This window comes from Apteryx mantelli, chromosome 12 (genome assembly GCF_036417845.1).
Source record: "Apteryx mantelli isolate bAptMan1 chromosome 12, bAptMan1.hap1, whole genome shotgun sequence".
NCBI classification, from domain to species: domain Eukaryota; kingdom Metazoa; phylum Chordata; class Aves; order Apterygiformes; family Apterygidae; genus Apteryx; species Apteryx mantelli.
Genome location: NC_089989.1, coordinates 2151880 through 2164144, shown reverse-complemented (window position 1 = coordinate 2164144; position 12265 = coordinate 2151880). Strand labels below are relative to the sequence as shown.

Here is a 12265-nt window from a genome sequence, read left to right as displayed (position 1 = left end):
GGGGCCTGGGTACGCACCCTGGGGCTGCAGCACTGGGCTGAGTGGCTTGCCTGCCCCTCAATATCCTTCACCTGTGCTTCCTTCTAGGTGCCGGCACCCATCAAGACAATGACCATCTCTTCCAAGAGGGTGAGTCACAGCATGTGGTCAAGTGGCAGGGGAGGACCAAGCAGCCCCTGGGGAAGTGGTGCCCAGCTCTGGTACTGCCCAGGCACCACCTCAGTGCAAGGGGAGTGGGCCATGGATGGGGGAAAGCTAGTGGGTAGCTTCAGGGTGAGATGCCTTTGGTGGCTCCAGGTGACTCCTGGGTATATACTGCCTCAGGTTGCTCTGGGTAGCTCCAGGACAAGCTGGCTCTGGTGGCCCCAGGTGCCAGGAGGCCACAGCTCATTCAGGTGGTTCTTAGGGGGTTGGGACAAGGCTGTGTGCCTGAGTAGTGTCTCACACTGTCCTCTCTGTCCCCCCAACAGCAACAGCTTTACGTGTCCTCAGCTGTAGGGGTGACCCACTTGGCCCTGCACCGGTGTGATGTTTATGGGGAAGCCTGTGCTGACTGCTGCCTGGCCCGGGACCCCTACTGCGCCTGGGATGGCAAGGCTTGCACCCGCTACTCAGCGTCCTCCAAGAGGTATGGGGGGCCAGGGGTAGGCGGCAGGTGGCAGGGAGGGAACCCTGGGCTATGGACAACCCCATGGAGGTTCCCCAGGTCATCTCCTGCCTCCCCACAGGCGGAGCAGGCGGCAGGACATCCGGCATGGCAACCCCATCCGGCAGTGCCGAGGCTACAACTCCAATGGTGAGCGGATGCCATGGGGCTGAGGTGAAGGCAGAGGGGGAGTTGAGGGAGCTGGGGTGAGGGGACAGGCCATGGGGGTCCAGGACAGGGGGCGTGGTGTGGTTATACTGAGAGCAAGGGGCAGGAGAACGTGGACAACAGCCAGATGGGGCGATGGATGGGTGGATACACTTGGTGGATGCATGTGCTGGGGAGGAGGCTGAGCACATTTGGATGGATACATTGGAGGAGGGTAAACATTGATGGATGGGTGAATGGATCCATTAGGGAGGAGTCTGAGCACGTTTGGATGGATGGATGGATACATCGGAGGAGGATGAACATGAATGGATGGATGGATATATTGGGGAGGAGGCTGAGCACAGCTGTTTGGATGGATATATGGATGGATGGATACATCAGAGAAGGATGAACATGGATGGATGGATACATTTGAGGAGGATGAGCACAGTTGGATGGTCGGCTGGCTATACACCCTTATTGGAAGGACAGATACACTGGGGGAGGAAGAACACAGTTGCTGGGTGGATCAAGAGCCAGTGCATCCATGCCTGGGTTTGAATGGGGGAAGAGAAAGACTTGGAGAGAAGGTGGGTAAGGTGGGATGGGGTTCTGGGGTCCTGGAGCATGCCACTCTCCCTCAGAGGGGCTGGCTGGGGGCATGGGTGCACATGCGCTGACCTGGCCACCTGCACCTGCCCCTACAGCCAACAAGAACACGGTGGAGGCTGTACAGTATGGGGTGGAGGGCAGCACAGCCTTCCTTGAGTGCCAGCCCCGCTCCCCCCAGGCCAGTATCAAGTGGCTGCTCCAGAAGAACAACAGTGACCGGCGGAAAGAGGTAGGACGGGGTGCTGGGCGATGCCCTGTTCTGGGTGCTGGGGACTGAGGGCCCCTGCCGGCACCCCACGCCAGCCAGCTGAGCCTACACTCCCTCTCCCAACAGCTCCGTGTTGAAGGCCGGGTGCTGCGGACAGAGCAGGGCTTGCTGCTGCGCTCCCTGCAGCTCTCTGACAGTGGCCTCTACTCCTGCACTGCCACAGAGAACAACTTCAAGCACACGGTGACTAAGGTGCAGCTCCGTGTCCTCAGCAGCCGCACCGTCCACGCTGTGCTCTTCCAGGCTGAGGTCTCCCCTGGCCTCCTGCCCGCTGCTGCTGGTGCCGTGGCTGCCGGGCTGCCTGGTGCTGCCACTCCCCACTACCAGGACCTGCTGCAGCTCCTCACCCAGCCTGAAATGGGACTCCTTGACCAGTACTGCCAGGGTTACTGGCGGCACGTGGCCGCCAGCCCCCAGGAACCGCTGGCTGGCCTCAAAGCCAAGGAGCAGCAGGACCAGAAGAAGCCTCGAAACCGCCGGAATCACCAGCCAGAAACCTACGGGCATACATGAAACCATCGGCAGGGACTTTGATAGCACAGTGGTCTATTTTTCCCCCTTTTAATATTAAAAATATCTATAAATATATATAAATATATATATATCTACACACACACACACACACACACACACACACACACACACACACTCTCCATCTTCCTTGGAAGACAGTATTTATTTGTAGGTTGTACATAGTCACTTACACAACATGACCATTGCCTTCCTGCCCCAGGAAAGAGCAGAGGACCCTGGAGGTCATACCCAGCATTTCCTTCTTCCCTTCCCAAATTTTGTGGTACTGTGAGACACTGGTGTGTGGGGCCAGGCTGGGGTCAACAACCTGCTGGTGGGAAGGGCATGGCCCTGCACTCAGAGCTGTACATGCCTAGTGGTGGGCAGGCCAGGTCTGGGGACGATGTCACCAGCTCAGAGCAGTGTTGGGGCAGAGACAGTGGCAGACCACAGGGCAAGGGGAGAGAAGGAGCTGGAGAAGGTCTGCCCCACTTCCCTGGTCAAGTCTGCTGTCTCTTTGAGCCTCGGTTTCCCCACCTGGTTATTTAAGACCAAGAGCTTTCCCCAGAGAAACTGCTAACCAGCCACACAAGCCTGGGACGGGGGCGGGGGGGCTACAGACGAGCAGCATGCAAGGCACTGCGTCCCATCAGGCTGAAGCTTGGGCTTCATGCCTACTGAAATGCGGCTGTGGCTGGGGAGAGGCACATAGGCAGAGCGAGTCTGGTCTCCAAGGTGTACCTTAGGGAGGCAGGATCCAGGTGTCCAGGCAGCGGTAGGGGCTTAGTCAGGGCTGTGCTCTGGGTTGGGGAGGGAAGGAGAAGGGGCCGCACCAGGGTCAACCCCTGGGTTGGCCACTTGCACCGTGCCAGGAGCCCCTTTGGTGCCATCCAGGCCTGGTGGGTTGGGCAGTGGTGCCCATGGGTGCCAGATCCATGGGTGCCTTGCCCATTGCCTGCTGCCTTGGGGCTCCCAGGCAGGGATGTGGGCGCACTGCATTGTAAATAGTTGTACACAGGAAACATAGGGGTGCCTGGGGCCCGTGCCATGCCGAGCACATGCCCCTGCTGCAACCGGGAATGTGCCAAAATAAACACTGGCTTTGGGACAGCCACGGGCGCCTGTGTGTGCTCTGTGCCGGATGGGAACAGCAGGGAGGGCTTATAAAGGAGGAGGCGGCTAGGGGCTTTGCTGCCAGCTGCCCTGCTTGGGGCCATTGTCCCCTGTGCCATGCCAAGCCCTCAGCCACCTCACACAGTCCCCTTAACTCTGCCCCTCTGGCCTGTTGCCCTGAGCTGTGCAGGAAGGAAGCAGGGGCAGGGTTGAACCTGCCACCCCCAGAGCGGGGTACAAAGGTGCCAGGCATGGGATGAGGACAGGCACCAGGAGAGGATCACCCGGGGAGGCACTCGGGGAGGGGCATACAGGGAGAACTGGGCATTACTTGAGGCACTGGCAGGGCTGCACTGGGGACACTGGGAGTGAATGAGGGGTGGCATGGGGCTGTGCTGGGGGCACTGGTGGTCCTGGTAGCACTGAGGAGGTGGCACTGGGCCATACTGTGGACAGTAGGATGTACTGGGGGAGCTGCAATAGGGGCACTGTGCAATCCTGGGAGCATTTGAGGGGCATCTCTGGGCAGCACTGGGGGCACTGGGGGGTGGTACTGGGGGAATGGGGGGGACTGGGGGGCTGACACTGGGAAGTACTGGGTGTGCTGGATGGTATTGCGGAGCACTAGGATGTACTGGAGGTACTAGGATGTACTGGAAGCACTGGGCACTACTGGAGGCAGTGAGCCGTACTGGCGGTACTGGGATGTGCTGGGATGTACAGGCAACAGGGCGAAACTGTGGGCACTGGGACGTATTGGGGACACGGAGCGGTACTGGAGTCCTCGCGCCCCCTTGTGGTCACTTGCGGCACTGCAACCATCGCCCCGGTGCTGGGGACTCCGGGGTTACTGGGGACACTGGGCGGGGGGCACTGGGCAGAGGTTACTGGGGCGTCCCTGGGGACACTGTGTGGCTGCTGGGGAGTTAATAGGGGAGGCACTGGGGAGGTTATTGGTGTGCCCCTGTGGAAACTGGAGGGTACTGGGGGGCCATGGCAACACTGGGGGACTGGGGACACTGGGTGGGTACTTGGGACAACCCCCCCCCCCCAAGGACACTGAGGAGCAAGAGGACGCTGGGGAGGGTTACAGGGGACCTGGAGACATTTGGTGGAGGTCATGGGGGTTGGCATGGGAACATGGGGGGGGGGAATTGGGGTGCCCCAGGACATTTGGAGGAGTTATCAAGGAGGGGGGCATGAAATCCTGGGGGGGTGTACTGGGGTTTCCTGGGGACAGTGTAAGTGCACTGGGGTGCCCCTGGGACACGTAGAGGGTTACTGGGCAGGGAGAGTACTAGAGGGCTCCAGAGATGATGTGGGGGTGTACCTAAGGTGCCAGGAGGAAAGGAAGGGGGGAAGTTGAGCGGCCTGGGGACACTGGGAGGGTACTGATGGTGTCTGGGGACACTAGGGAGAGTACTTGGGGGAGACCAGAAGCCACAGAGGGGGGGGCATACTGGAGTTTCCTGTGGACACTGAAGGTGCACTGGGGACAATGGGGTGAGTTATGGCAGACACTGGGAGGGTGCTGGAATGCCCCTGGGGACATGGGGTGGGAGGTCCTGGGTGTGGGGAGCCTGGGAACCCTAGAGGGGAGTGCTGGAGGGATCTGGTGACAATGAGGTGGTACTGGAGTGGCTTGAAGACATGGGGAGGGTGCTGGCATGCTCTTGGGGACATGGGAGGGATTCCTGGGGGCACCTGGGGCCACTGGAGGGGAGACTCTGGGGGGCCTGGGAGCATTGGGGAGGTACTGGGGTGCCCCTGTCGACTTTGGGAGGGGGCTGGTTCCTGGGGATGCCTGGGGTCACTAGGGAGGGTTACTGGTGGGTGGTTGGAGACACTGGGGAGGATACTTGGGTGCCCCTGGGGGCATAGTGCTAGGGTTACTGGCCGGGGGGGGGGGGGGGGGGCTTGGGAACACAGGGTGGTGTGACTGGGGTTTGCAATGGATCTTGGTGGGGGTGCCCCTGGAAACATTGGATGGGGGTTCCTGAGGCAGGAAGGGCCTGGGAACACTGGTCCCTGTGCATATTTCCAGCCCCAGCCCCTGTTCTTTCCCACACCCCTCCCACTCCCAGTTCAATCCCCCCCCCCCCCCGAAATAACTGCAGAGCCAGAGCAGGCACCCCATCCTTACAGGTCAGCCCAGCTCCAGGACAGGCCAGCATAACTTCTCCCCCCACCCCCGCAGCTGGGGGGGCAGCTGGGGGTAGGATGGCTGTGTTCCCCTTCCCTCCCCCCACCCGACTAACTGAAGTGCTGACGCCAGAGCCATGGGGATGTGCTGAACTCAGCCCACCAGAGATTTAAAGGGGTTTATCTGGGGCCTGGCTTAAGTGGTGGGCGCTGAGCGCAGCACCTCGCCCAGGCAGCCTCTGGGACCTTGGCCCTGTCCTTGGCCCACATTGGGCGGGTGGCAGCACCCACCTGCCACGGGCAGGCACAATCCCCCAGCGGCGGGGGCAGTCCGGTGGCGGGGTGCCGGCAGCACGGGCGGGCGCAGCAAGCCCGAGCACTGGAGGTGGCAGGGGGCTGGAGCACGCTGCCCATCCTGGTGCTGACCTCCAAGGAGCGGGTAAGCCGCCGGGCTGCCAGGCCGAGGATGGGGGCCGGGGCCAGTGCCGAGGAGAAGCACTCCCGTGAGCTCGAGAAGAAGCTCAAGGAAGACGCTGAGAAGGATGCGAGGACTGTCAAGCTGCTTCTGCTGGGTATGACCGGGGTTGGGGGGGGGTAAAGATAGCCTGTCCAGGGTCTCTGGACCCATCCATCCCGCCTGTTCCCCACCCCCAAACCCCCCCCCCCCAACATCCCACCCAACAGCCCACTCAACAGCTCACCCATGCCCAGACACCCCCAAAGCCAACCAGCACACCCCCAGCAGCCTACCTCAACAGCCCCCCTGCTTCCAGGCATCCCCAAAAACCAACAGCCCACCCAACACTCCCCCAAACCAGCAAACCCTTCTCAAGAGCCCACCACAGCATCCCCCACGACTCCAAGTACTCCCAAAAAAAACCCAAACCACAAGAGTTCACCTCAGCAGACCCCAAGCACCCCCAAACACAACCAGCCAAACCCCACCACTCCCCCAAATCCAACCATCCCTTCTCAGGAGCGCACCACAACATCCCTCCCCCTATTCCTAGGCACCACCAAACTCAACTAGCCCACCTCAACATCCCACCTAATCAGCCCACTCCAACAGCCAACCCAAAAGCCCCCCACTCCAAGACACACCCAAACCCAACCAGCCCATCTCAGCAGTCCCCCCCCTCCCAATCCCAGGCCACCCTTAACCACCCACCTGAACAGCCCACCCCAACATCCCACCCAATAAGCCCACCCCCAAACCCAACCATCTCTTCTTAAGAGCCCACCTTAACATCCCCTCCTCCACTCCTACTCACCCACAAATCCAACCAGCCCACCCTGACATCCCACCCCAACAGCTCACCCAACAGCCCTCCCATTCCAAGGTACTCCCAAACCCATCAGCCCACCCCAAACTAAACCACCCCTTCTCAAGAGCCCTCCATAACATCCCCCCCCCCACTCCCAGGCACCCCCAAATCCAATCAACCCACCTCAACAGCCCACCTTCACATCCCACCCAACCAGCCCACCTCACTAGCCCATTGCTTCTAAGCACTTCCAAACCCAACCAAATCACACACCCCAGCTGCCCACCCAACATCCCTCCATTGCAAGGCACTCCCAAGCCCCACCATCCCACCTGCATCCCATCCTACCAGCATCTCACCCCACCCAACAGCCCCCCTGACACTTCCTGCTCCCAGGCCCCCCTGAGCCCAACCAGCCCATCTCAACTGCCCCCTCACTCCAAGTCACCCCCAAACATAGCCAGCCTACTTCAGCGGTCCATCGTAGCAGACAACTGAGCATCTCCCCACTCCTAGGCACTCCCAACCCAAACAGCCCACCCCAAAAGCCCACCCCAGCATCCCCCATGTTCCCAAGTACTCCCAAACTCAGCCATCCTACCTGCATCCTGTCCTGCCAGCATGCCACCACACCGAACAGCCCCTGGCACCTCCTGCTCCCAGCCACCCCCAGATCCAGCCAGCCCACCTGCAGCCCACGCCAGCAACCCACCCCACCACCCTCATGCCCAGCCAATCTGCTGACCCACCCTGGAGTCTGCCCCCCCTTCCCTGCCAGCGCTGTGAGGGTCTCTCAGCCCCACAGAACTGCCCCTCTGCCCTGGGGGTGCCCGGGGGTGCAGGGTGCCAGTGCTTGGTGCTGCCCTGGATCTGGCCTAGGCACAGGTCTCATTGCTGCCCTCATGTTGTGGCCCAGGGCATGTCCCTCTGGCATTGCAATGGGGTTGGGGCACCTGGCTGCAGGTGGCTGGGCTCAGCAATGCCACCATGGATCCATCCCCTTCCCGGGACCGCTGAGCACATCCCCAGCTTATCCCATTATCCGTACCCAGGGGCTGCAGCGGCTCAGCCCAACCCTAATGCCTGTGCAGACAAGGTCATAATCCTCCCTGCCAGCCCCTGCCCCAAGCCATGCACATGGCCTGGCCACCTGCAACCCTCGCCACAGCCACGGGGTGATCCCTCAACCCCTCAGTGCTGGTGCACTGGGCCCAACTGTGTGCCCTGGGTACCTGCACACCCCATGGCCCCTGAAACTTTGCCTTGGCCATACCAGCTGCTGTGGGACCCCCAGGGAGCTGGTCTAGGGCACAGTCAGGGATGTCTGGCAGGCAGTAGGTGCCTGTGCTGCAGGCACCACCATGACCCACACTTTGTCCCTGCAGGAGCAGGGGAGTCGGGGAAGAGCACCATCGTCAAGCAGATGAAGTAAGTGCCCCTTGTCCTGGGCCTGTGATGCCCCACAGCCCCCCGGACAGGCTCAGGACACCCCTTCCTGCCACCCTTCCCCAGAGTGGCACGTGCCCACCCCAGTACAGGGCCTGGGTGGTCAGGGATGCAGTTTGGCCATGCCCCACATGGGCCTTCCCCATGCTACAGCCATGAATGCCCTCACTCCATGGTGCCTGGCTCTGTTCCATCCTGATGTCATGGGGTGCTTCACCCAATGGTGCCCAGCTCAGTTCCATCCCACTGCCATGGGTGCCCTGCCCCATGGTGTCCCCATTCCACAGTGCCTAACTCAGCCGTGTGGTGTCCAGCTCAGCCCTACAGTGCCCAGCTCAGCCCCATCCAGCAACCACAGGCACCCCCATCCTGTGGTGCCCAGCTCAGCCCCATGTCCTCCTTTCCGGCCAGAATTATCCACCAGGATGGTTACTCACTGGAGGAGTGCCTGGAGTTCATCGCCATCATCTACAGCAACACACTCCAGTCCATGCTGTCTATTGTACGGGCCATGTCCACACTCAACATACAGTATGGTGACTCAGCCCGCCAGGTGAGGGTTGCCTGATGCTGGGCACAGGACTCCCTGTGGCCCCTGACCCCTGGGCTGCCCAGCCCCACTGAGCCCTGCTCCCTTGCAGGATGATGCCCGCAAGTTGCTGCATCTCTCAGACACCATCGAGGAGGGCACCATGCCCAAGGAGATGTCAGATATCATTGGGCGGCTCTGGAAGGATACGGGCATCCAAGCCTGCTTCGATCGCGCCTCTGAGTATCAGCTCAATGACTCAGCTGGCTAGTATGTGCTAGCAGGGGCAGGGGATGGGTGGGGGGAGGCTGGGCCAGGCCAGGTGGGCTGGGGGTACTGCTGGGTGCTGGGGGGGGGGGGGGGTGTTGTAGACACCAGCGGTGCATGTCTCATGCCTGCTGTGTGCTTGGCCAGCTACCTGTCAGACCTGGAACGCCTGGTGACCCCTGGCTATGTCCCCACGGAGCAGGACGTGCTGCGCTCCCGTGTCAAAACCACGGGTATTATTGAGACTCAGTTCTCCTTCAAAGACCTCAACTTCAGGTAGGGGCTGAGCCCTGGTGTGGCCTGGCAGCCCCTTCACAGGGGCTGGCCACAGGGCAGGGAAAGGGCTCTGCCATGGCTGGGTGGTTTCTGAGTCACCCTCCACTGGGGACTGGGCACAGGGACAGGGGATGTTGATGCCTGCCTGTCCTGTCCAGGATGTTCGATGTGGGTGGCCAGCGCTCAGAGCGGAAGAAGTGGATCCACTGCTTTGAGGGGGTAACCTGCATCATCTTTATCGCGGCCCTCAGCGCCTACGACATGGTCCTGGTGGAGGACGATGAAGTGGTGAGGGGGAGACGCAGGGCAGAGTGGCTGTGCTGGGGAAGTGGGGGATGCACAGGACCCCCTTGTCCCCATCCTGATACCAGGGCTGTATTGGGGCTCACGGGGCTGTGTCCCTTCCCAGAACCGCATGCACGAGAGCCTGCACCTCTTCAATAGCATCTGCAACCACCGCTACTTCGCCACAACCTCCATTGTTCTCTTCCTGAACAAGAAGGACGTCTTCCTGGAGAAAATCAAGAAGGCCCATCTCAGCATCTGCTTCCCTGACTACGATGGTGAGGGCCACACCAGCTCAACCACTGGGTGCAGTCTGGCAGGGAAGGGGAAGGCTTTGGGGTGCCAGCACCCTTCAGCAGATCCCCACCAGGTGTCCTCAGCAGCCCATGCCAGTGCTGACAGTGCAAGGTTTGATGCCAGCACCGGGCAAAGGGTGCCTAGCTAGGCCAACACCCATAGTAGTGGGGTGAGTCCAGCAGGCAGGGGTCTTGCCTGGTGGGAGGGGGCCATGGAGCCACAGGGTGACTGGGGGGGGGGGATGGGGGTCCCGCTCACCGCTGTCCCACCAGGCCCCAACACCTATGAGGACGCGGGCAACTACATCAAGCTGCAGTTCCTGGAGCTGAACATGAGGCGGGACGTGAAGGAGATCTACTCCCACATGACCTGCGCCACTGATACCGAGAACGTTAAGTTCGTCTTCGACGCTGTCACCGACATCATCATCAAGGAGAACCTCAAGGACTGCGGGCTCTTCTGAGCCCCAGCCCCAGTGCTCCCCTCCCCAGCCCAGGTCCACCTCCTCCCTTGGGTTGTCCCCCCCTCAACTGCCTCCACTTGCCCACAAGCCCCAGCAAGGAGCCCTGCTCAGCCCCAGAGCCACCCCTGGGCTCAGCCCCACACCCCCTCACTGGGTGCCCTTGGGTGCTGTCAGTGGGTGCCCCCAGCTGCCGGATGCCCCTGGGTGCTGTGGGGCACTGGGTTACCCTGTGTGCTAAGAGTTGAGTATCTCTGGGTGACCTTGGGTGCTGCAGGGTGCTGTGGGGTGCCCCTGGGTCCTTGGTTCCACAGGTGCAGCAGGGTGCTGGATGTTCCTGGGTGATGGTTGTCCCTAGGGGACCCTGAGTGCTGGGTGCCATGGGGTGCTGAGGGTCCCTGGGTGCCCCTGGGTGCTGGGTGCCCCTGGGCCCTTCCCCCACCCCAAGGGCTGTGGAGTCAGAGCATTGTGGCCCCACTGGCAGCATCCCAGGCTGCTGGGCTGAGCACTGGGCACAGGCTGGCAGTGCCAGGAGGCCCCCAGGAAGACACTCGGCCCATCCCACCCCAGCCCAGGAGGGCTCCTCTCCATGAGGCAGGCTCCCATTGCTGGTTCCAGCCCCATGCACCAGCCTACGGATGCTGGGCCTGCCCATGCCTCTGCTTGAAGCAGAGTCCCTGCACTGGGGGACTCACGGGTGAGCATACCTTCAGCCCTGGTGCCCCGTGTCCCTCGGCGCCTGCCAGACCTCACCTCCCGCCACCCAGCCCTCCTGCAGAGGCAAGCAGCCATGCCAACTCCCACGTTGGCTTGTTTTTTTGTTTTTTTTTTTCCTTTCTACATTTTATTATTTCAAACCATGTGAACAATTTGGTAAAACATCATGTGGTAAAAGCTAGGCCGCGGTCACCATTTCACTAGGAGTCCCGCACTCCAGCCAGGGACAGAGCTGGGGGGGAGGCTGGGGAGGGGAGAAGGGGGCCACTTTGTACAGCAGGGTTTCCTCGACCAACGCAACAGTTAGACCTACAAAAAACTAGGCTTAGAAAGAGAGAGGCGGCGGTACAGCAACCTGGCAGGCAGCCCCGCGCGCCAGCCCTTGAGCCAGGCCACGCCGTGGGGAGGCCTGGGACGTTCCTCCCCCCTCCCGGCAGAGTGCCGGAGGTGGGGGGTGGCTTTCAGCCCCCCAGCCCCAAGCCCCCGACCCGTGTGTGAGAGAGCCAGGGAGGGGGGGCGACCGTCCGAGACGCCCCTGCAAGGCACACGATTTTGGTGGTGGTTTTTAACTGCAGAAGAAGAATGCATGAAGACAACGCGACCACTTAGCACTTGACGCTTTTAAATAGTTTCTTAAAAAGGTTTCTTTAAAAAGCAACGTAAACCAAGCTCTTTCTTTGTGTGTGTGGTTTTTTTTCTGTTTTTCTAAAAGGAATGTTGTTGGTTGTGTTTTCTGGGTGGTGGGTTTTCCTTGCTGGTCTGTGCAATGCCAGGAAAGCCGGGACCTCTGTGTCCCCCCGCAAGAGCAACAGTTTGAATGTAAACAGTGAGAAAGTGATTTCTTGTAAGTGGATAAAAAGGAGGGTTTGGAGCAATCTCAACCAGTTAAAACCAAAGATTAAAACCTCATTTTCCCAAGCCTCTGGAGCTGAGAAGGGAAGCCAGAAAGGACCACAATGGTACAACCTGCAGCCATGGGCTTGTGGCCGCGAGGACGTCTGCGGGGGGGAGGAAGGGGGCAGACGGGGATGGCGCAGGTTGGGCTGTAATGCAGCCAGGAAGCAGCGGCAAGCACAACCTTGCCCCTGCCGCCATGACCATAACCAAAGTCTCTTTATGGGGTGGGGGGGACAAAACAAAAGAAGAGAAGCAGAAGTCGTTACATGGTGCGGTCCTTTCTTCATCGGCTGCGGCTCTCCTGCCAGGACAGGCACGTCCGGTCACCCTAGGAGAGAGAGGCCCGTGAGTGGGACACGGTCCAGGGATGGGGGGCAATGAC

The 12265-nt window shown here is 60.8% G+C and overlaps 3 protein-coding genes across 6 annotated transcripts in view; 2 read left to right on the top strand and 1 right to left on the bottom strand.

Moving 5' to 3' along the window:
* Positions 1-3303, top strand: part of SEMA3F (semaphorin 3F) — a 40740-nt gene extending 37437 nt beyond the window's left edge. For all 4 annotated transcript variants that reach the window (XM_067303682.1, XM_067303683.1, XM_067303681.1 and 1 more), the window contains 5 exons: positions 88-129; positions 471-628; positions 729-796; positions 1504-1637; positions 1743-3303. In XM_067303682.1, the coding sequence (XP_067159783.1) occupies positions 88-129; positions 471-628; positions 729-796; positions 1504-1637; positions 1743-2189 (849 nt within the window). In that variant the 3' untranslated portion in view covers positions 2190-3303. The remainder of the gene's footprint in view (positions 1-87; positions 130-470; positions 629-728; positions 797-1503; positions 1638-1742) is intronic.
* Positions 3304-5910: 2607 nt separating this feature from the next.
* Positions 5911-10272, top strand: GNAT1 (G protein subunit alpha transducin 1). Its single transcript, XM_067303576.1, has 8 exons — positions 5911-6016; positions 8095-8137; positions 8567-8708; positions 8797-8954; positions 9099-9227; positions 9386-9515; positions 9637-9790; positions 10082-10272. Exons 1-8 carry the CDS (start codon positions 5911-5913, stop codon positions 10270-10272), a joined length of 1053 nt encoding a protein of 350 aa, XP_067159677.1.
* An 839-nt stretch (positions 10273-11111) lies between these two features.
* GNAI2 (G protein subunit alpha i2) overlaps positions 11112-12265 on the bottom strand; it is a 63243-nt gene continuing 62089 nt past the window's right edge. The window contains exon 9 of the mRNA XM_067303680.1: positions 11112-12211. The gene's annotated coding sequence lies outside the window, so the exon portion shown is untranslated. The remainder of the gene's footprint in view (positions 12212-12265) is intronic.

Bases quoted from the DNA above. Each gene is read 5' to 3' on its own strand.
- GNAT1 (XM_067303576.1), top strand. From the start codon at position 5,911: ATGGGGGCCGGGGCCAGTGCCGAGGAGAAGCACTCCCGTGAGCTCGAG. The intron at 9,228-9,385 runs GTAGGGGCTGAG...TGTCCTGTCCAG, and splicing joins TTCAAAGACCTCAACTTCAG to GATGTTCGATGTGGGTGGCC. The intron at 9,791-10,081 runs GTGAGGGCCACA...CTGTCCCACCAG, and splicing joins CTGCTTCCCTGACTACGATG to GCCCCAACACCTATGAGGAC.